Raw genomic sequence first — 23694 nt, 5'->3', positions numbered from 1 at the left:
GGCAATCTGACTGCTTAAAAATACAGATGATGTACATCTGGCTCAAAAGTAACTTCTGAGTGGCTTCCTGACTCCTGGAGACTTTTTTCTCTGCTCAAAAAAAGACCCCCCCCACCAAAGAAGCCTTTTTACCTACAGTAAGCAGAGGCAGAAACTAGGTATTTAAGGATTCAAGTTTTATCAATTTGAACACACTCCCATGAAGTGCTCGCTCTTGTGGCCTGTCACAAGTGGAGTGTTTAAAGCAGAATGGAGACTGAGGTGTCACTCAGATACTTTAGTGCTTTATAACCTTCCCACAATGGCTTGCAGACACCTATGCTGTTGAGAACTGACAGCAGTCCAGCTGCCCAGCTCATCGGTAAGGCCACCTGGCAAAGTATCGCAAGGCCCTATGAAATCACGCTACTGCTTGACTTGTGCATAAAAGGGCACCCAGGTGTGCTGTGAAGGAGTGCCAGGCACAACACACCCAGCTGAGAACTGCACTGAGGTGATGAGAGCAGTACAAAGGTACAACAAAGCAGCTCTTGGGCGAGATCTGTATTTCCACATCACATTATAAACATTTTTCTACAGCCTTCACTCATATTTCACAGCATTCTCAGCTTTGGCAAAATAAAAAGGAAAAAAAGAAAAGCCAAATCACTTTTAGACCATCAGAAACACTGACTAGTGCTGTCCTACTAACTAAAGCCTCCAGCAAACTTATCCATGTGGACCAGACAGGTTCACTCATGACTTACAGCCATGGTAGCTCAGTTGAGTCAGATTAACATTACTAAAAGTCTACTTTAATGCTCATTAAGATGCAGGTTAACACATTAACTAGCCTAGCACAGCCACAAACATGGCTTCGGACACAGTAGGCTGTACCTTAAGGAGCATCAAGAGAGTTTTGTTTTTTTGTTTTTTTTTAAATTGTGTTTGGCTAACTCAGTTGACCTCAAACAGTTGAGACACACACCCTTTTTGCCTGTCAGGACAGGGTCCTTCTCTGTCTTGCACTGCTGGGACAGGAGAAGTGAAATAGGTATGGAGGTGATTCACATTCAACCCATCCTTCACTTACACCTAATAGGGGGTGGAGGGGAGGGAAGCATATGGGTGAAAAGCCGCAGCTGTTCTAAGGCTGTTCCAGCTTTATAGCACAGGATTTATGGAAAACAAAACAAGAGGAACAGAAAAATAGGATTTGAACATTACTGACTTGAGAGAATCATTATAAATACCTCCTGCTCTGTTCAAGGGCTACCCTGGCCTCCATCTGCCTCCAAGGCCAAGAAAGGAAACATAAAACTTGAACAGCAGCCAGAATTCCCTTTCTACTTCCTAACAGTGCCAGGCCATGTTTAGGCGGGGCAGCCTCTACCTGCGGCAGACCACAGGCAGGGCACTGCCCAAGCCTTGCTGCTGCTCTGCACATCACACTGTCACTGTGAGCACCAGCCAGAGCCCGGCAGAGGGGCAAACACATCCAGCAACCGAGCATCCACAAGCAGCACTGAGTTCGGAGGGGAGCGTGCTACTCGCGCCCCAGCAACAGGCTCTGGCAATTTTGGCATAGGCACGTGCTCCGGAGGGCTCTGACGCAGCAGGCGAGGAAGGCACGGGTACCAGGGCGTCGAGAACGTGCTCCCCGCACAGGACAACTCCCCAGCGGGCTGGGGTTGCTATTCCAGGCACCGCACCAGTGTCCAAACAAACACAGACGCAGGCGCATCCCCGCAGAAACTTCCCGGGGTCACACCGCAGGGCAGAGCACCCAGGCCTCCCTGCCACGAGGGCGACGGAGAGGCAGGAGCAGCAGTGGCTGCAGCAGGGCCAGCCCTTCCCCTCCCTTCCCCCGCGCAGCCGCCCCCACCCTCCAGGAGCTCTATCGCAAATCCCCAGGCCGCGCCGACTGCCAGCTGACATAACTGTTTAGTCAGCAACCAGGGAGAGGAGCGGCCGCCCTCCTCCATCCTTCCCCAGCTCCTTCCCGTGGTACCTCCCTGCCGCCAGCAGCGCCGGGGAAACACTCCCTTGCTCCCCAACCCTTCGCCCAAAGGTGGATTCCCAAAGCATTTACAGTTCCGAAAAGTTTTGTCGAGCTTTGCACGTAGCTGAGGGATCCCGGTTGTTGGGGGATTTTTTTTCCCTCCTCCCCTCCCCTCGGTGCTTTGTATAACCCTCTTTCACCACCCTGCCCCATCCCCCAGGCGAGAGGAGATCCAGAAGCGCTGCTGCTGCTGGAGGAACTTCCTCCATTTGCTGTGAGAACATCACTCCGGCGGCCCCGCGCCCCGCGCCGCCCCGCAGAGGAAGTGCAACATAATAGCCAGGCCCCAGGTGCCAAGGTTAGCTTGTCCTTTTCCTCTCCCCGGGATGATTTCCACTCCCTTCAATACCAGCCTCACGAAGAGCAAGGCCTTTAAAGTTATGGGGAAAAGTTATGAAAAACAACAAAAAGAAAGCTGAAACCTGCTGAAGCACCACCACACAGCTTTTGCACACTAAAAACTTACATGCTTACAAGGTTTAACCTTTTCTATGAAGAGAAAATTCTGGTTTCATCCATGCACAGAAAAGCTGAACGACTTCAGCCGTACCTTTTTAAGTCAGAGAAGAAACCCAGCCCTGGCCAGTGAGGCAGCAGTACCATCAGCACATGGAACTGCCCGTGCCGGCTTTCTCTGCCTGGCCAGTACAGATGTAACAGCTACAGCAGCACAAATGTCTCGGCTGAAAGGAAAACCGTATCTCAGGTCAGGCTGGAATAATGAAAATCCTAAGCAAAAGGCACGGATTTAGCCTGCAAGGAAGATGGAGATGATCACCCAAATCCTTTTTCTCAGAGCATCGTGGACACAGTTTCCACTCTCTATTCTGACAACACCTGCGTAACTGAATGCATGAAGTAATTTATAAAAAAAAAAGAAAGGTTTTAATGGAAAGTCTCACAATGCCTTATTACACTTTGCCCTTGTCAGCTTGCTTGCATGGTACGAACCTGTGCATCTGCTTCCTCCAAAATGCAAAAACTCAGGGTCGAGTTGTTGGAGGGGTGCTGCTACACTGGCTCATTTCACAAAATCCTCTGCCTTTCTAAGTGTAACAAGGGGAGATTAAAAGGTGTAACAAAGCCCTAGGTGTTATGATGCTATCCATAATTTATGCAGAAACAAAATGTCCCATGCTGACATCTCTATGACAAAGCATTTATTTGGCTTATACAAAAGTCTATTTCACGGTGAAAAAGTGAAATCCCCTCTTTCCTCCTCTCCTTCCCATAACAAAAGAGATCTATGTTCTTTTTTTGCATTTCCTCCCAGCTGAGTATTCACGCAACTGACTCCAATTCATTTGATTACTAAACTGCAGAATAACTGAGAAAAGTGAAGAGTTACCAACCTGTCTCAGTTTACCATATTGTGAATATAAGGAGTTACTGAAAGAAAAAAACCCTACACACAGTCTCCACACAAACAACTAAGCAATGGTGAGGACTGAAATTCCCTAGAAGAGAAGAATATTTTAAGTTCAGAACCCCTTAATTCACTCTTCCACACTTCAGTGCTAAAACCTCACAGTCTACACAGGCTGCCTGCTGCCAATAGATAGACAGCTGCAACACGTAGACACAAAAAGAAGGTGTCTTTTGGCTGGAGTTTTAGATTTCTACATGCTGCCCTGTTTTACATGCTACTCCCTCAAACAGTTATAAAAAAAAAATAAGCGCAAATATCTAAAAAAAAAGGGACTATTTTAACTGATGATAATTACTGATAGAGCCTGTATTAAGTGTGCAGATGCCATAAGGACCCTTCACAGTCCAAGTTCCTTTGCAACAAGACAATTTTCTTGGAAATGGGCCATTGCAGTTTTTTCACTTACTTGGCTTTTAGCGTATGTTTAGTTCCCTATCTTGGGCATTCCAACAAAACCTACATCAGTCTTCACTCCTGTTTTCTTTAAGCTGGTGTCTCTGGCTGTGATTGATACTGGCTACTCAAACCGGCTTCTTCCACAAAAGATGCTGACCCGTCACTGGCAAAACTGCACCAGATTTCTACTAGTCCAGTCAGAACAAAACCTGGACCACAATCTTACATAATGAAACATGATCTCCTTACAATATCAAGCATGCTTAAGAAAGATACTCTCTAAAGATGGAAATTTACTTGCAAACAGAAAGAACAGCTAAAGGAGACCTGATTTCTAGAATTTTTTGCACAGCTAATGCAATAACAAGATTGGCATCAAGAGGGCAAACAAAGAATGTGTGGTAACGTGGGAAGACGAGACTATCTTCACAGACAAAACTCTCAAGCTTCTTGATACAAACAGCATGTAGTTTTGTGCCACCTGCACTGAGGGTCAGCACCTCTCCAGAAGCTCTTTCCTTTCCTTCAGCTGCTCATTCCCATGCCCAGGAAAGCCTATGGTTTGCTTCCCCTTTATTGACCAAAACAAAAGTTGGTGAGGTAGGATTCTCGAAAGACAGAAAAAATGAAAGAGGACTGGCTACTCAGAACATTTTAGAGATAAGGCTTACAGAGAAACCCCATAAACCCTTGTATCAGCATCTTGGAAGATTACAACAGCAGCACTGAGCTGCCAGAGGTGAGGGGGTAAACAAATTACCAAAACAAAAAACCCAAACACCCTTCCTTAAGCTGATTTTGCTGCTTCTTCATCCTGTGATGTCAAATGCCATTTAGGTTGCCAAGGAAACCATTCTGAAGTCAGTAATTCAACATCATGATGATTTTTTTTTAGTTATTAAGGCAAAGACACACCAGAAAGGGGAAGGCTGGGAGGAAATACCTAAATATCAAAAGACGCTTAAAAAAAGGCAGCTTCAAAGAGATAAAAAACATCATGCACAGATCTCCACTGAGATTTTTCCCTTTGCATTGTTTGTAGTCACATACCTGGAAGAATACTTGCCTTGAAGTGGTGGAGGGAAAAAGCTTGAATACAAGTGGTGTTAAATACAGTCTTTAAAGGCAAACACCACAATGTTTGGGGGGGGGGGCAAGTTTGACAGTGGCAACTGGGAAAAGCAAAAGGTGAGGGGCAGGGGAAGGTGACTATTAACATAAGCCTGCCACTCTTACAGTTACTGGAATCACAGCATAGAGATACCCATGAACTGACAGTAGCCATGGAGTGGATGCTCACTTCAATGAAGCTGGAAGCCAGAATGAAGGTAAGAATCTACGTGTTAAAAATCTTTAAAAAAAAATCCAAAACGGTTGTGCTGGTTTTTCAACACCACAGCTCCAAGCCAGTAAAGATCTTAAGCCCAACAACACAGCAGATGTAGTTCCTATGTAGAAGGACAGATAAAAACAGACATTGCTAATCACCCCCCACCCATGGAACAGAGCTTAGATTAGGCTCCGTGTACAGAAATCCATCAACCCAGCAACACTGCTGCATGGATTCAAGGATCCATCCTAGGAGGCAATGCATCTTGTTTCATCCAAGGTTGGCTTGAGGCCCCTTCAAAGATAAACTGACAAAAGGGCATTCCAGTTGATTCTTCTACTTTTCATCCTGGCCCCTGCTTCGGTCAAAAGACATGATGGTTCTGATGGTTTGAGCACCAGCCTTTTTAATGATGCTTGCACAGGCTTTTAAAACCTATTCTACCTGCACTGCAATCAGAAGTCCTGTCCTTCTCTGCTATGTCTTCTTATGCCTCCTTGTGCCAGCACAACTGAATCGGCTGCACAGCAATCCAGAGAAGAGAATTGATCGAGCCAAAACTGAACTTTCATAAGACAGAGGGACAAATACAAAGAGTCCTTATCATCTTTTTGGCCTAGCACTTTAAGGCATACCTTTAAGATATTTAAAATCTTTATTATTTAGAATACATACTCTAAGAAAACAAGCAGTTGGAAAATAGTTCTAATTAAAGCAACATAAACATGCCCTCCTGCTTACACATACACAATGACTTAATTTTATGTTTATTTTTAGGTTTTCCTGATCTAACACCCAAGAACAGAGAGACACCTGCAAAGCATATGCCATACTAGGGTTCCACTCCTTGCTCCTCACAGGGCCTTTAGGATATTAAATTTAAATTTAAGATACTAAATGCTTAGAGCAGCAGCAGAGAAATAAAAGAGGAGCTCTAAATTCAACAATAAGAAATACAACCACAACTTGATAGTTTAAATGGAAAGTTTGCCTTTCTCCAAACACATATGTATGCTACTTCCAAATGCTATATAATTCAGAGAAGCCACAGAGCTCAGCATTAAGCGCTGAACAGCTTATTGGAATGGCTTTACACACAGCAACCTTCAAAGATTATACTTATAAATCAGTACTACATGATGAACAAGGCTTGTTTCTCCTAAGACCACTACATTTCATCAATCCTGAGAGGCTTAATAAAGGGAGTAAGTAACCTAGATAAAGCTGAGTTCTCATTGTGAAAGGCTTTCATACTAAAAGGTTTGAAATCACTACCGTCTCCCTTGCAACTAAGTTCCCAGTTCTAGAAAGTTGGAATAAAGTTTTCATCAGCTGAAACACAAATCAAGCAGTACACATCATTTGGTAGGCAGGTTAAGGTAGGGCTTTAAAAGCAAAGGTTCCTTTTTAGGCCATGTCAGTAGTGAAGAATGTGCAGCACTTTACACAGAGAAAGGGGTTAGCATGACCTGATCTAAACCTCTCCTTTCTCACTCCCCACTTCAGAAGTGACTGCATTTCATTAGCCTTGTAGGCACCAATTTGTAAAGCACCCTGGGAACAATCTAATATAAGTAAACAGTAGTGGTAAGGTCAGTACTGAAACAACTTCTTTTGGTTGTAAAAATTAAGATCTTGAAGTCCACCAACATGGACCAGTCCTACAGGCGGACAAGTGGGTTGGCAGACTACCAAAAAAAAAAAAAAAGGATGGAAACATAGCATAGTTACATCAATAAACATTTTAATTCTGTGATTGCGATCTCAAAACAATTTCTCTGATACCTGCTGAGACTAAATGGATGGATGAACCCTAGTCATCATCCCCAATCAGCAGTCAAGCATTGGAAAGCAGGCAAACCTTATTGGGGGTAATATCACTTGTGGAGTGGATCCTAAAGATCCTAAAGAAATACTCCCAGAACTGGCAAGGACAAATGTCCCTTGTCTCTGGACAAGTTGCATTCTTCAAGGTTTAGATACACGGGGCATGCTTCAGGCTGCCATCTGTGGGGAGGAAGCGGGGGGGCGGGGGGGGACACACGGACGGGGACACGACTGGGAGAGAGGGAAGGGGCATATGAAGTGGAGGGATGCAGGGACATTGCTCTTAGAAAACAGCAGTGTATTTGGGAAGGAAAGCAGCAAGCAAAGCACCATGTAAACAAGCAGTTCTCAAGCCATCAGGATAGAAGTAACTGAGCCAGACCTGCAAAGAACCTCACCAATCAGCATCTTCTGACTGCAACTTGTCAACACTGAGAAAGTTTCCCAAAAAAGCTGATGGAGAATCATAGCAGCACCTGGAAATCTTTTATACTGTCCAAGTGTATGTCTTACGGCAATAAATACGTAGGCAAATAAAGTACTTCTGGCATGTGTCTGTGATAGATGTTAACAAGGCAAACCAAAGCTTTAACAAGTGTTGGTGAACAATGTAATTAAAAGTGTGGAACAACTGCATGATAATGGATACTCAGATCAGGACTCCAGCCTGGGAGGAAGGCCACAGAGGTGACACAGCAGAGGGCCACAAAATACTGAAAGATGTGGAGAAGGCTAGTAGTTAATGAATACTTGCTATTTCCCTTAATCTAAGTCCTAAACGGTATTAAGTGGAAGCATAAAATGGCAGGTTTAGAAAATCGATTTTTCACCTCCTTTCCAATAGAGCATGTAGATAAACAGCAAAACTCAGCATCACTACATACCAAGTGTCAGTACAGGTTTAAAAAACCACTGGACAAGCTCACAAAAAAAGCATTCTTGAACCTGAATACTGAAACCCCTTGGCTCAAGAGATTCAGGAAGCTGCATTTTGCTGATAGACTGCAAATCTATCAGGAAAGCATCATTAATAGGTGCCCTCTTGCCATACTGTTTTGATAAATCCACATCGATCAGCATCTTGGGCTAGATGGGCTTTTAGCGTGACTTGGTACTAATCACAAGCAGGACTCCCTCTGGTTTTTAGTTTTGCAGGCAAAAAACGCAGCCTGACTTACTCCACAGAGTTTTGCACAGAACTAAAAAAACCTTATACCACAGATCCAGAGGCATTTCTGTCAGCTTGAGGAGGCATCCTCCGCTCTGAACCCAAGTTTCACTGGAGGAGCAGGTACCAGGAACTACTCATTCCAGGGCAGGGCGGTCCTGAAGAAACGTCGCCAGAGCCACAGCTTCAATGTGATTCAGGTCAGGGTGATTTCAGAGGTTACTATACCAGGGCTGTCATCCCTGTCTGATGGCCAGTGGTTACCACACTTGCAGCAGAGACACATCCAACTCCAGAGCTGCCCATAATTGAAGTTTTAACTACCACTCAATTCAATTTAAGCACAGCAAACTCTGAAGTGTGCCGCTTGGCAGGGAGGAGACACATCCACTCTTCTGCCTTCTCTGCAACACCAACCAAGCCCATCACACAGGGTCAGAGCAGAGCAGCAGGATGGGAAATCTCCAGAAAAAAATATTAAGTCTTTTCTGCATCAGACATTTGCCTGAGGCCCTCACCTAGCCAGTTAGTACAGGCACACTTACTTCCAGGCCTTTGAGTAGGGATAGTGGTTAGAGGCTCGCCTGTGGACCACCTCTAGCAGAAGAGCCCAGCACAGAGCCAGTCCTCTCGTGGTATTGCCACAGGCCATATTAACTTGTTGCCTTCAATATGCATCCAGCAGAGTTCAGGTCATGGATTTGTTGGAAGTTCATCACTTATTCAGGCTTTTGTGTGAGAGGTCAATGCTGTCAAACTGTCTGCTTTCACAAGCACAAAAGCTCATGTTAAAATGTAAATACTTACAGGTGTTCCACCAGGCACTCAAGATGAAAGTCAGAGCAAATATATTAGTCCTAGCTGTATTTTACAATGCTGGTAGTACTTGAATGTCATCTGTTTGTGAACCAAGGTTTTTATGTGGGTTCATCTACCTAGACAGGAAGCACGATCTAATGGTGGAGACACAAGACTGGATTTAGAGCACTTGAGCTCTTTTTCTGCCTCTCTTACTGTCTCCCTCTGTGACCTTCGGTAAAGAAATTCTTCATGCCACTGTCCCAGTTGAAAAGAATGTGACCAGATGCTTACTTGGTCTCATACGAGGGCCGTGACCCTCTGTCATTTTTCCTAATTACTACAAGAATTCTGGAAAGATATAGGAAATGTTAATCCAACCAGTAAAGTTAACCTGATTTAATAAAAAGCATAAACCTTATAAAAGAGCACAACACCCTCTTCCCCGAATGCCTGTGTTACACTGCTTGTTTTTCAAGACGGAATCTCTGCAACTTATTATTACATCGCCCTTGATGGAGACAGCATTTTGCAAATTCAGCTTTGCAACAAGCCTGGGTAGGCTGGCTCACCCCTGTCGCCTACATTTGCGTGCTGCATACCACTTTGCAAGCAATTCAAGCACAACTTCTGTGTTGGGATAACACCACAAGACTCGGAGCAGCACTGTGCTGGCACAGGCTTACTGGGAAAATCAACTCCCCAGCTGTGGGAAGAAGCAAAGCCGGCAGAGGCTGCAATCACCACGTCACCCTGGAATCCAGTTCCATGTCCAGTCCAACCTCGTTCTGTGACTGAGCTGCACAGTTCTGGAAAAGCTGGTATCCTCTTCCCTCAACACTTCCAGCTACATGTCAGATTCTCTTGTGACTTTTAGAAACTGCTGTATTAGCTATTAAACTGGAAGAAGCCATCTCAGGCCTGAGAGAAACTCACATTCATCCTGTATGTTACCTGTGACGGGGTAATTTTGACCCCACATCATGGAGGTCAGACAGACAGTCCCCCCTCTCCCCCTTAACCATGCAGAGGCATCGCCATCAGGGAGCCTGGTTATCAACATACAAGGAAAGGCAGCATCGGTAAACCTCATGGGTAATGCCAAGTGCCGTCTCCCTGGAACAACCAAGGGGAGTGGAAGGAAGCTGTGAACAACTGTGTTCTTCTGATGTGCATTCCCTTCCTCCGCTCAAGCACGCGCAGGAGGCCAGGCAAGCACACATGACATGCTCCCTGCAGGATGCCACATCCTGCCATATTTCATACGGCATCCCAAGGCAAGCCAGCTACTTTTCAAACACAATATGATGTTTGACAATATGATTTGTCACAGCGTGACAGGTTCTCAGAGACAACATAGGGGAGATTTATCCAACAGTGCCAAACTGTTCCTAGCCACACTTTTCTTAAAAGGAAAAAACCCAAGCAAACAGACACGCTGCAGCCACATACAAACTTTACAATGTCTATTCTTTCTCCTCCTTGCTTTCCGTGACTTGTTTTACGAATTTCTCATAACTCTCACTCATTCATTCAAAACCTTCCCACTCCTATAGAAAGTAAATGTCTGGTTTGAAGCGGAGGGGGGGGGTAAGATTCATGGAGGTTGTTTTATGTACTGCTTAACCCCCTAAAGCTGCTCCCAGCCTTGTTCCCCCTCACCCCCCACACACAGTGCTGTGTTTTAAGGAGCACTGGTTATGCTGACATCAGTGAGGCTCCGGGGGCCATCTAGGCAGCTGTTCCTGCTCCTGTGTGTGGCCACGAGCCAAGTCGCTCTGCCTTTTTGGTGATGTTCCCTCCTGTCGGCTACCCCCACTCCCGCCCACACGTCTGCAGGGTGGAGCGAGGTGGCCACTGGCAGCCTTTCCAAAGAAACCTAAGTGGAAAAAAAAAAAGGCTGCTTTCATTTCCAGCCTCTGGTCAGAAATGCCTGGCAATTTTTGACAGCATGCTGTGGATTGAAGGAACTGCAGCTTTTCTTCCCGGAAAGCCAAAGCACAAGTTGCCCTTAGGACTTTGTCACCTAGAGGAGAAAAACATGTGCTCTGCCCTTCCTCTCCCCCACGTGCAGAGACAGCCTGCCAGCACCAGAGACCACTCTGCACAGCTGTTCCCCTGTTTTAAAGCAGACCCATCCATGGAGGCAGCTGTTCTCCAGCCAAACGATGATAGCAGAGCAGTAGAAAGTGCATCCAGATCACCCAAGTGCACAAAGCGGGTGCAAGACATCTTCCAGGCACAGGAGAAGGGCCACTGCAGCACTTCTTCTTCCCTCTACTGCTCCCCACAAGGGCAAGAAACAGTGCGAGGGCAGGCGAGGTGTGCCAGGGCACCTTTCAGCCCAGCCAGTCCCACAAGAGCAGGTTTTAGGCAGCTGGCTATCCGCAGCTGGTAATCCCAGTGGGGCGGTGTGTCCCAGAGCTGAGCCACAGCCAGATCCGGGGAGTGAAAAGGTGACAGCCAAGCCAACTTCACATACACCCTTGGAGCCTGCAGCTCAGACCCCATGTCAAGATTAGGAAACTATGCGCACACAGAGAGCACATGAGCTGCTGGAGTACTTTGATTTAACTCTTGCACACACCATATGCTGAAGAAGTTTGGCTTCGTGGCCACGTTTCTTGCTGGCTTTCTTCAAAAGCGAACTCTCCTCAGGCCGCAAAACCTGTGACACTTCCTTGGGCCAAGCAATGCCTCCTCATGCAGGTCAGGAACTCGAGTCAGTGAAACAAACTTGGAGCTGTGGCTCACATGGGTTAAAGATTCTGGTTTGAGTCAGGAATACTTTTCCTGAAAGCAAAATGCAGGCCCCGGTCCTGAAACACTTCCCCTAACTTTGCCCATGCCAGCATTTTGACTTAAATGGAACAACCTACTTAAGTAGAATTATATCTGTGTTTAAAGTGTCTGCAGGATCAGTGCTTGGCTTGATCTAGACTTGCCAGCGACATACACACACCCCCCAATAAATTTAGAAAATACCTCGAGAGCTATCAGGATAAACTGTGTTAAGACAAAAAAGAAATGGATAAAGATCATAACCCCCACCATGGCACATTTAAAATTTACATCTGTGTATGTTGGAGGATGATTCACCAGGGCAGGAGAAACAGGGATGCCTGAAGGCTGTGGCTGGAGGTACAAGAAAGATCCCTAATACTCAGTTTATCTGGGCAAAGGAGAGTCTCAAAACCAAGCAGGTCTGTACACTATCAGCACCAGAAACACTGATAATTCTAGGAGTCACACTTTTAGTTTTACCTCTTCTAATAAGAATTTAAGTAAAGTAATGTTAGCAATCCTAAACTGCAAAGAAACCCCCCTTCAGCCAAGAAACAAACTCAACTCCTTCCTTCTCTGTATTGAGCACAAAGGCAGCAGACAGAAACACGAGTTTCCCTGGAACAAACCAGTCAGATTCATTCAAATCTTCCTGAAGCACAACAGGGCAGAACCCATTCCTGTTCCCAGAGCTTATTACAGTAACATGACTAAACATGCTCAGCACTCCAATGTGATAGGATGCATCCATTTGCTGATGCCAGAGGAAGATGCGTGTCTCTTCTACATGGCACTGCTCTCGCAGGCTGCTTTTCAAAAGATGTTTTGAAAAGCGACCTGCTGCGTACATTCTTAACAAGTCATAGTATCACTGGCTGTACAAGTGTTTGACCTCTACTTGCTATGCACTGTAGACAAAAATCTGACATCAGCTTATTCCAACCTTAGTAACACCAAACTGCTTCTACAAAGCTGGCAGACTACAACAACACACCGATAAACTCCCAGATGGAGCCCTGGAGTGCTGAAAATGCAACTAGTTTAGTACTTGAGCTCACATTTTTTAAATTTAGGTTGGTTTAATCCAAGTGAGTAACCTGATTAAAATGGGAGTCTTCTCTGGAGGTCTAATTTCTAGATGTTTCCATTACTCCATATGCTTTCATGCTGTATAAACATAACAAATGATATGTCCATCACTTTGGGGATGATTTAAGAATTCAGTTTAAAACTATAACACAAGTCATTCAAGGCAACAGAATTAGATTACTCTGTGAACCGTAAGAGCCAGCAACTGCACTTCATTTCAGTCTTGGGAAGGTGATGTATTGAGGGGATGACATCTTTCTATTCCCAGTCTCTTCTTCTAATTTCTTAATTTCAGAACCTTGACATTTGCCACTTTTACATACAGACTTAAAGCAAAATGGAGAGAGAAGGACATGATCTGACTATGATGGTTTAAAACACGTATTAAAGCCTGGAGCTTATTTGCTTCTAAACCAAACGACCAGACACAGACCCCTGAACATGTGTATATACCTGCACCTATACTACCTAGAAAATAAATAAATAATCTGTCCCTCATGTGCAAAAAAGGCATCTATGAGAACTGCCCAAATGCTACCTTGGAACCAAAGCTGTCTGTTTATAAGGAGACACCTCAGCAGCAGCAGTGCAGGTTCCCAGCATGCCTTTACGTTGGTATCTGGAAAGGCTCCACTATGGGGTAAGAAGATAGTTATAATTAAACATTTATACTGAGGCAGTGCCGAGCAGGTCGGTTCCGCAGCATGTTAGGTGGCTTTTCAAAACTCGGTAATTGAATGCTGATCCCTGCCCTGAAGAGTTTACAGAGTAGGAAATCAAAGCATAACACTTGGCATCTGTATACCAGGAATTAAACAAAGACCACCACCAGTTCATTTCCTGGGTCTTTGGACTAGGCAGCTCATATAAACATCCATTACCAGAAATAGTGGAAATTTTTAAATCAGCAGTCTGGACTTTCCTAATCCACATCTGTGCAGCTCTGTTTGAATTACTAGCTGGGACAGTAACTACAGCATGCAATTTTCACATGCTGCTGGCATCTTCTTGTTCAGTGTAGATTATTTTTGGCCCAAATATTTTTTAGCAATCATTTTGAAAAGACAGTGAGCACACAAACGGAAACACTTACTGCAAGTCAGTCGACTCAGGCAGTGCAACCACTAGAGAGGCTGCCAACACATGAGGTCGAAAGTCAGCCAACAGCAGATCCTTCTGTTCTGGATCTCTAGGATGATCCCAGGAAGGCATCAGTACATCTACAATGCAATACTAGCACATGCTGGCTATCGGGCAGACCACGACCGTATGCAAGTCTGTGGCATTGCAAATCTACTAACCTGCATCTTTTCCTATGGAGATTAGAAGTTATGCAATGGTGCAAATAAAAACTCTGGCCCCAAACACACAGGGGCCATCTCTGTCCCAGATCCATCCTCAGGGAGAATTTTCTACATTCCCCTTTTCCTGCAGGGAAGGACTGGCCTGGGAAGGGCAAGTCCTCCTCCCACTCACCAGAGTGAATACACTTGAGAAAGTTAAAGCACAGCCTCCAGGATTTAGAAATGGGTTGTAGCACTAGCTATACTTTCTGATGCCCAAAATCTGGATGGAAGAGAATTTAGCCAAAGTAGGCTATTATATCACAAATTCAGTTTGCTATTTATCAAACAAGCACCGAAAACAGATGCACTGACTTTGTAACTACACCTGTAGGAATTTCAAACACAAAAAAACCCAGAAAAACACTATGAGTGTTTCAGTTTTTCAAAAGTTTCCTGGCATCTTTCATGCTGTGAATGCTCAAGAGCTTTCAGCTGCATATATGCTGCATAAAATCTTAGTCCAGTGAAGCCCAAAAGAATTTTGCTGTTGATTCAAATGAAGCCACGTTTTCCACTTCTACATACTATTTACACATCTATTGATTCATTAAACATGTAACAGCAACTGTAACGGGGCATAATCTGTGTTCGGCTGGATCCACTCAATGGTTCTGTGAACACCTTAACTTTCATTTGTTGGCTTTTGAGCATGTAAAATGAGTAACCTTGCCATTTATTTCTAACTTTTTTTCTTTCCTGAGAGAAAAGAGAACCATGGAAAATTCTCAGCCACTAGATTTAAGGAGCTTACAAGTTCCAAAAGTTTTGCAAGTAGAGATTGGGAACTGCTTGAAACTGCAGTTACAGAGGCTGCGGAGTTTACAGAATCCGCCAGTTCCTTCCTGCAGAGTTTATAATCTGCATGGCTTCCTCCCAGGGTAACTGGCATCCACTCCAAGGTACGGATCGTTTCACTCACCCCTAGAAATTCACCCCCTGCTTAGGTCGAACATGGTAGCCACTTCATGTTCAGCAAAGAGACACTGCCATTTTGCAAAAAGGAGGAACAAAGACAGAGGATGGAGAATATTTCTCCCATAAAGTGTAGGTAGCACTGATACGAAAATAAATTCTTTACTTTTTGAAGAAAAGCAGAGTTTCCAACGATAAAGGAAGTTTACAATAGGGAAAAGGGAGCACTGTGGTAGAGCTCTCTTTACCCTTTTGAAGCATTGACAGTCAGGCTCCTGACAGTTCAAAGACTGACAGGAGACCTTACCAAGCAGAAAAGCCACCTATCTGCTGTAAAGGCTGGGAAGTTGCTCCAAGACTTGTTCCAGAACCTGCCAAGGACCACAGTCTTGAACCTTACTTGGCAATGTAGTAAGATGTACTTAGCAACACCTGGCTGGGCCATCTGATAAGGAGGAAAACCAAATGATACCTGCAGTGGTTAAGAAAACAGACGAAAAGAAATATATTCTCCAAATCAACTAAATACAAGACATAAGTTACACCTCTGTAGAGGAGCACTTGTCATCGCACTCATAGTACTTCCCCTGGAAAATACAGTCAAACCTCACAAATGGAAGCGCTTAGTAACCCAGCTACAGCTCTTCTACGTCTGGCTTCTATGGCACATGCTTCCCCTTCCTGATTCTTCAGTGTCTCACTTAAAAAGCAACCCTCCTCCTGCAGCTCTCCTCCCCTCCACTCAAAAGCATAAGGATGTATACACAGCTAAATATGTGAGTTGTGCTGCAAGTTATCCAGCTGAAAACCAATTCAGGATACCTTAATGTATTTGGGGAGAAGGAAGGGACGAAGCAGGCAAGCACATGCACAAGACATCACAGACATCTTGTGTGTTTCCTCAATACACTGGCAACTGCATCAATATCAGAAAAAAAATGCACACAGGAATGAAGAACAGCATACAGATATTCACGTCCTGGCTGCTTCTTGTTCTCAAAACACGAAGAGCCCTGAGACATGATGAACTTAATTTAATGAAGAAAATACATTTTGTGTAACAAAAAGAGGAACCTAAACCAGGCTCTTTCCCCTACCCAAATCCGTGAGTGGTCCAAACTAAAAGTGATGTTGCTCCCTAAAGGAAATACAAGGAAGTACTGTAGCTTATTGGTGCAAACTCCAAAGCAGTTCTCCCTTGTCCAAGCCCTAATGTTACCAGTGTGAAGGTGTTCAGCCTGAACAGAGTAATGGAATTTATTGCTGTGATGCAAGTGCTCTGAGCAAAGCACTCCCAGGTACCGATACACCTGAACACTGACATCACCTGCTGTATGAAACAGGACTAACAAGGGCTAGAGTTAAAGCCAGCTAATCACACATGATAAAAGCAACGGCCACCTACACTTCAATGTGAACATTTTGCTTCTCTCATCCTCAGGGAGGAAGCACATACCTAAATTAACTAAAAAAAGGTTTGTCAATAGCTGATCATCCTCCATGTTCAAAGGACAGATGATGCAAGCCCCCATTCCTGAAACACCTACATTTGTGGTGTTTCAAGAGAGCACCTGTTAAAATATCTACCAGGAGCCGGCAAGTGGAGAAGTCTTACATTTATGAGAGGCTGGCAATTCCACTATTAATCACAAAACACCTTTCGCTTTTAGAACCAAATTAACAAGTCACTCAGGCACATCAGCATATAAAATGCCCACGATACCTAACACACTTTTTACCCAGAGTAACTTAAAAGTCTAAATGCCACTTTTCAAAGCTGACAGAAATCGCGCTGGCAATTCACTTGGCCATTGTGTGCAAGCACCATTCCCACACTTTTTGACAGCTCTACACAAATAACATCCCTGAGCAAATGGATCTTACAAAGAAATTTCAGACAGCAGGACATGGGGATGTCTTCTTCAAAAGGAAAAGGATCTCTCAAAATCCTGAGATTATAGAAGTAAATAATTAAATAAGCTTAAACACAAAACATTTTTGCTCAGTAAGGTTAGGTGCAGGAAAACGAATTTAAAAGTTGCATTCCACAAGCTTCTACGGGAGGATCTGCAAAGGAGACAGGGGAGGCCATCAAGGCCTAAAAGGCCTCCCTCTCTATTGGTCCTTGGAATACCTATTTTAGCTCAGAAGCCTAACAATGCCCTGGGGGATTTTGACAGCTTTTCTTTTCCCTTGCTGTAGCACCTCTGTGGATGGCTGGGACTCTGCAGATGAATCCTATTGTTGAAACAGCTGCCTCTCTCTACATCTTTAAAGAGGTATTCAGATTCTCTTAGCCTTACTTAGTTGAATCACTCTGAATAAACAGTCACCACCCATCAACTACGTATTTTGGTAAGGCACCTATTCAAAGGCAACCACCTTTATTGATTGCTAGGCTGGCCAACCTGAAAGCTGAAATGTCCTTATTAAAAAAAAAAAAAAAAAGCAGGATACACCTGAAGGCCTGTGTTGTTTCTAAAGGAAGCACAGGTCCAGGCGTTGCTCAGTGACATCAGAACAATTCCTCTCTGACTGCAGGAGGCTGCTCTAACAGGTTTCATACCAGCACAGCCACGAGCCAAGTATCCCACTGACTCTTCTCCCTTTTGTCCAGGCCCTTTTCCTTGTTCTGCCCCTTTTCCACCACAACAGGAACAAGCCACCCAACAGGAGTCCAGAGCATATGCCCCAGCTGGCAATTATTTCTACTTTCAACATTTCATAATAAAGCATTAGCACAAGCTCTAAATAAGTTTTGTCACCCTGCTCAGAGTAAAATGCTGAGGGAAGGGGGGTGAGATGCTGCTGTCTCAGAACCTTGCACTCTTCTAAGTCCCTGGCCTTCAAATGTTGCTATTCAAAACAGAGTGGTAGGGTGAGGTAGAGGGAACACCTTCAGGTGGGAAAAACATTGTGACTGGCAGACATCAAAGATAAGCCATCATCAGATTTCTTGCACCAAAGAAGAACAAAGAGTCAATGCTCCTGAAATTCCTGTTCAGAAGTATCCCAGAACAGAGCCAGCACTTCCCACCTTGGCCAACCTCACCTATGTTCATTTGTAATCAAATGCTGATAGCCAAACTTGGTCTGACAAAGCTCTGCAAACTTCAAGCCCATCCTGGCTCCACACAAATAGCTAACTTTTCTGTGTATCACCAGAGAGTGGCATTTCCAAAGATACCCAAGACCTGCCTTTGAAATCACTGCCCATAAAGATGCTTCTAAATGTGCAGGTGGGGGGGAAGCCGCAGCTCCCATAGATGCTGGTTTATATAGGATATATAAAACAACAGCCAACCAAAAAACTAAAACAACCCACAGAGAGACAGGACTCCTCATATGCCTTCCCAACAAAAATCTGCTTTAACTGCTGAACAACAACTAGACAAGCCCAATCTCCCACCTCAAAGCAAGAAACAAGCTGTTGCATCGTCTCAGAAAATAATTCCTTCTCACCCTCAAAGTTTACATCTGCTCCTTAAGACACTTTCCAGCAAAGCTGCAGGGTACCTGAGCACTCCATCCACGATAAAGCTGTACTCAAAAGAACACGAAGCAGTTCCTGGCCCTTTTCCAAGCTGTAGAATACTCTTGACAAGGTGTATTTTAAAGCAGTAATCCTATGACTGACCATCTTGCTTGAATTCAGAAAGGAGTTAAAATAAAAAGACAGAGAGCAACAGACATTCTCACTACCTTCAGGAGAACAAAATGCAGCACTACCATCCTCCTCTACAATTATCTCCCAAGCAAGAAACTACCACATCAACAAGGCAGCCGTTGCAAACTGGTCTAGTAACACGGTTCAATAATACACTCATTTCAAAACAACCTTTATTGTGCTGAAAGAAGAAGACATGATTTCACATGTTTTAAAGAGTGTACACCTAAAACACAGATTTCCAAACTTAGGCATCATTCATCAAAAAGTTAAAAGGGGCTTTTTCCGCACATGCACAGATTTCAGACTAACAGGATTTACTTGTTTTCTGTCTGTTCCTGGGGAACCTTTGCAGTTTTTTTCCCAAGACTGTCCCTACAGGCTGCTATCCAACATACATCAGATGCTCTTGGAGCAACAGATAACTCTGGAAGGACATTTACAAAGGGCACAAATCAAGTAAAATTTAGGCATATTGGGGGAGGGTAGAATTACTCCTGTATGCAGATAACCTGAACACTTGACACAGTCCCCTGGAAAGCTTTATTCATGCATCTAAGTATTTTTTTTCAGATGTCTTACTAGCAAAACATATATTTTAAGTCAATAAAAAAATTATTGCAACTTAAAAAGTGAATCCCTTTCAAAAACACTCAGGTTAATTTTAGCATCCTTCTGTTTAGCTGCTTAGCAACACTTATCCTATGACCTTCTAAGCACCACCTACTTTTACAAGGGATAATGAATATAACCAAAGGGATTTATCTATATGTTTTTAATCTATACAGTGTTAAGTACATTGACAGTTTTTATTTAAATGAGAAATCCAACTGAGAGCAACTCAAATTGTTTCTCCTCAAGAAAGTTTCACAAACTAAAGTCAAGCTACTGCTACGACTGTAGTATGACTTCAGCACATGCAAAATTATAAAATCCTTAAGGAGTGAGGAAAGCACTACAGAAGTCAGTGTTTCTATGCCTTGGGAAACACTGCACTTGCCTTTGGTACCAAAGGAGATTACAGATATTACTAACGGATAACAAAGAGATTAAGTTTTTCCAGTTTTGAAACTTCCAAGTATCTCCTCATCCTCAGAATCAAAAAGAAAAGCCATTTGGTCAGAGGGTCACTGAGTATTGTGAAGAGTTAAGAATGGACACACAACCTGAGTGAGTTGAGTCAGAATAAGATGCTTCATTACACTGAAATCTGCAACTAAAGCTTCAAACACCCAGGTCCAGGTGAAAAAACAAACAAACAAAAAACCCAGAAAAACAGTCAGCAAACACCCTGCTCTATTCTGTCTTAATACCAAGCAACATACATATATATATATATATATTTAGAGTCATTAGTTATCAAAATGTGTAAAAGTGGCTACATAAATACTCACTTCTGATGGGCAAACAACAGTTTGACTACTAGAAGCTGTCTGTGAAATGAGAGCAGAACAAAAATTTACTCAATTGTACTTTAAGAGTGTTTTCCCAACTACATGATACGAATTCAGTTCCAAACACGGATGCCAGGAGGAGGAAGGTGAGGGAGCAAAAGAGGCCACACTCGGTCGAGAACAGCTGCCCCGCAGCAAGAGAAGCTGGACGTGTCCCTGCCGGCAGGTGAGGGAGAGCCCTGGTACTCTGATTGATTGGATGATGGATTCATGCTGTTTCTGGGTTTCTAACAAACAAAAGGGCCTATTCTTTCCTGGATGTACCCAACTCCCGTTAAGGCTAATCGGCATTATGCAGGCACACCAAGAAAAGACTATGTACCCTTAAGTCTTCAAAGAGAAAATTAAAACCTAAAACAAATATGGCTGGCCTGACCCTGAGTCACTGCATCCCTTTCACGCACGCTGACCCTGTGGAAAACAGGAACTGCGGTAACAAAACTCGGTGCTTGTGTCAAAACGACAGACCTCAACGAAAAAACTTCAGCCATCATAACAGCTGTCTACTGTGCACTGTAGGGGTGGCAACACAGCATTATTTAGCAACTACTCCTGTTGTTAATAGGCAAGTTTTTTTCCAAGGCACGGGGCTAGGGCTGGATCTTGGAACGGTAAGAAACATCAGCTACATTTGCTGTATCTCCTAGACCACCGCCCCCAAATCCCACTGAACTAGAAGTTTACTTTCTCAGATACATAAATACACTTGATCTTATCTCCAAGAGAAGACAGGCGAAAGAACGAGTCGGAATTAAAACTGGATGGTTGGTCTCCCTCCACTAACACTACCCTGCCTCCCTTCCAGAAATCAGCTCAGTGGCTGCCGGGCGGGATGCTGGCTCCTGGACAGGCAGGACCAGAGCATCAGCCGCGGGCCGGACACCCCGGCGCGGCCGTGGGAGGGCGGCGGGGCACGGAGGCGCCCGGGCCTCCGCGGGGTGCGCAGCCGAGCAGAGCGGGCCGGGCAGGGAAATATGCTGAGCCAGGAGAAGCGCTCTCCTCCTCCTGCGCAACCCCGCGAGGATGCCGAGCAGGCGAAGATATCGCAGCCGAGAGGTGAAACGGGGAAAATTATTTAGGAAAAAAAAAAAAAAAGAGAGAGATAAAAAAAAAATCAAGCGTGCGTGTGGAGGGGAGGCGGGGGAGAAGTGCAGGGGGAAGAAGCCAGAGGAAACTTATCTGCGACATGACAAAGTTCAGTCCACCACCCTCCCTCCTCTACTGAAAAAAAAGTTGCAGCATCTCGGCTCGCCGCACTCCCCCCCGGCCCAGCCCGGCCCGCGACCCCCGCGGCCCCTCACCCTCAGCGAATAGGGCGGGGGGGATGCCGAGCCCGTGTGTTACAAACTGGGCAGGAGGAGCTGCCTCGCATCCTCACCCCGCGGAGCTGCGGGGGGGTGTCCCGGCCCGTAGCAACGGCGATGGGGAGGGAGCGCAGTCGCCCGAGAGACGGGTCTCGGCCGGCTCCCATCCGCACCGGGCACCGCGGCGGGGGGGCGGCCGCCGCACCGCCCCCAACTTTGTTTTCACCCCAAACACCGCCACTACGGGGGGGAACACTGCCTCGCTGTCGTCCCCCCCGCGCCAAGATGGGTGTGAGTGGGGGCGAGGGCCCGGACACCCCTCCTCAGCCTCGGATGCTGCCCGGCTCCTTCCTGTAGTGGTGACGCCGCCCAGGCGTCCCTGCCCGCCGATGGCCCCTACGCACAGGGATGTGTTCCTGGCACCGCACAAAGGCAGCGGGACAGGGGGGGACCCGCGGGGGGGCAGCGCCCCCCACCCTCCTCGGGCACGGCTCCCCCCCGCCCCCGCCGCGCAGGCCGGCAGGGGAAAGGACACGCACGTCCCTACCGGGACGGGGGGGGGGGGGGGGCACGGGGGAGCGGCTGGAGAAAGTGGAGGAAAGGGGAAAAAATAAAATAAAGTGAGGAAGAGGGGGAGAGAGGAGAGGGGAGAGGTATCAGGGTGCCGAGGAAGGGCAGGCACGGCCGTCCAGCCCCGCCGGGGGGGCGGAAAGTCAGCGGAGAGATGCGCAGCGCAAGCCGGCTCTACCTGCGAAGAAGGGGCGCCTTCATCCCAACTTCCCAGCTCCGGCGCGGCCCTCCCAGCCGGGAACAGCGGGCAGGGGCCGCCGCGGGACCCGCCGCCACCGCCGGCAGGAAAATAAGCCCGAAGGAAAAGTTAAAAGGCAATCTCGGGAGACGGGGGCGAGCCGGGCTAGAAGATGTTGCTTCCTCGCAGCCCCATCCAAATTGTGGCGGTGGCTGGTTAAAAATAAACTTTGCAGCAGGAGGGGGGGGATGATCTGGCCGGATTCCTGAGCTCAGACGGTTTAATATGGATGAGCATCAGGTCCTGAAGGCAAAACGCCGCGGCTGGTGCCGCTGGTTGGTAGAAAGTCTGCAACAGGGAAGGGGAAAAAAAAAAAAAAAACAGGAGCCGCGGAGGGAGGAGGGAGGAGCGGGGGAAGGGAAGAGGGAGGCTGCACGAACTCATCATCATCACCGCTGCCAGCCTGAGCTCAGACGGTTTAATATGGATGAGCATCAGGTCCTGAAGGCAAAACGCCGCGGCTGGTGCCGCTGGTTGGTAGAAAGTCTGCAACAGGGAAGGGGAAAAAAAAAAAAAAAAAAACAGGAGCCGCGGAGGGAGGAGAGGAGAGGGAGGAGCGGGGGAAGGGAAGAGGGAGGCTGCACGAACTCATCATCATCACCGCTGCCAGCCAAACTTTTTTCCTCCTCTTTTTTTTTTTTTAAAGGAAACTTTTTCCCCCCAGTAACAAGCATTTCATTTTTAAAAATAAGTCGCACAACCAGCCGACAGGCTGCAACGTCCTCACCCCCGCGCCTGCCCCCTCCAAGAAGTTTATTTTTCCTCCTCTTTCTCCCCCCCCTCACCTTAAGAAAAAGAAAAGAAGAGGGGAAAAAAAAAATAGATCCCTCCGGAGTTAAAGCACGCTCCTGCCCTTTGTGAGGGAGCGCGGCGGCCGGGCAGCCCCGCGGTACTTACGCCGGACTTTGCTGGGGCTGGGCTGCTTGCGCCGCGACATGCCGGGAGGATGGGCCGCCGGGGGGGCGCGGGGGCGCGCCGGGGGGAGCGCGCACGGGAGGGAGCCGCAAACTTGTTCCGGAAAAAGGAATCAAAATGGCGTTTCTGTGGATGTGCAAAGTTCATCAACTCCGCGCTAACTTCCCGTCCTCCGCGCCTCCCTGGAGGGGAGAGATGGGCACGGTTAGGGACCCCGCCGCGCCGCGCTCCGCGGGCGCCCCCGCCCCCTGCCCGCCCCCGCGCTGCCCCGCGCACCCTGATAAGGAGACACATCACGTGTCGCTCCGGCTCCTCTCCCGGGGACGCGCTACCGCGGCAGCAGTAGCCTGTTGCAAATAGCATCTCTAACTCGCCCTCGTCGCGGGGAGGGAGGGGCGCCTCCAAGGAGAGGAGTGAGCACAACTT

At 46.3% G+C, this 23694-nt stretch overlaps 1 protein-coding gene across 3 annotated transcripts in view; it reads right to left on the bottom strand.

Annotated features, from left to right (window-relative positions):
- RREB1 (ras responsive element binding protein 1) overlaps nt 1-23305 on the bottom strand; it is a 124639-nt gene extending 101334 nt beyond the window's left edge. For 2 of the 3 annotated variants that reach the window (XM_017808438.1, XM_017808444.1), the window contains exon 1: nt 23251-23305. In XM_017808438.1, coding sequence (XP_017663927.1) covers nt 23251-23290 — 40 coding nt within the window. In that variant the 5' untranslated portion in view covers nt 23291-23305. Of the gene's footprint in view, nt 1-22293; nt 22614-23250 lie in introns of those variants that run through there. The other variant, XM_017808440.1, reaches the window with a different exon arrangement.
- Between the last annotated feature and the right edge of the window lie 389 nt (nt 23306-23694).

The sequence above is a fragment of the Lepidothrix coronata genome, unplaced genomic scaffold (assembly GCF_001604755.1).
Source record: "Lepidothrix coronata isolate B3197 unplaced genomic scaffold, Lepidothrix_coronata-1.0 Scaffold23, whole genome shotgun sequence".
NCBI classification, from domain to species: Eukaryota; Metazoa; Chordata; class Aves; order Passeriformes; family Pipridae; genus Lepidothrix; species Lepidothrix coronata.
The sequence above is the reverse complement of the archived record's forward strand: the minus strand, read 5'-3'. Positions and strand labels throughout refer to the sequence as shown.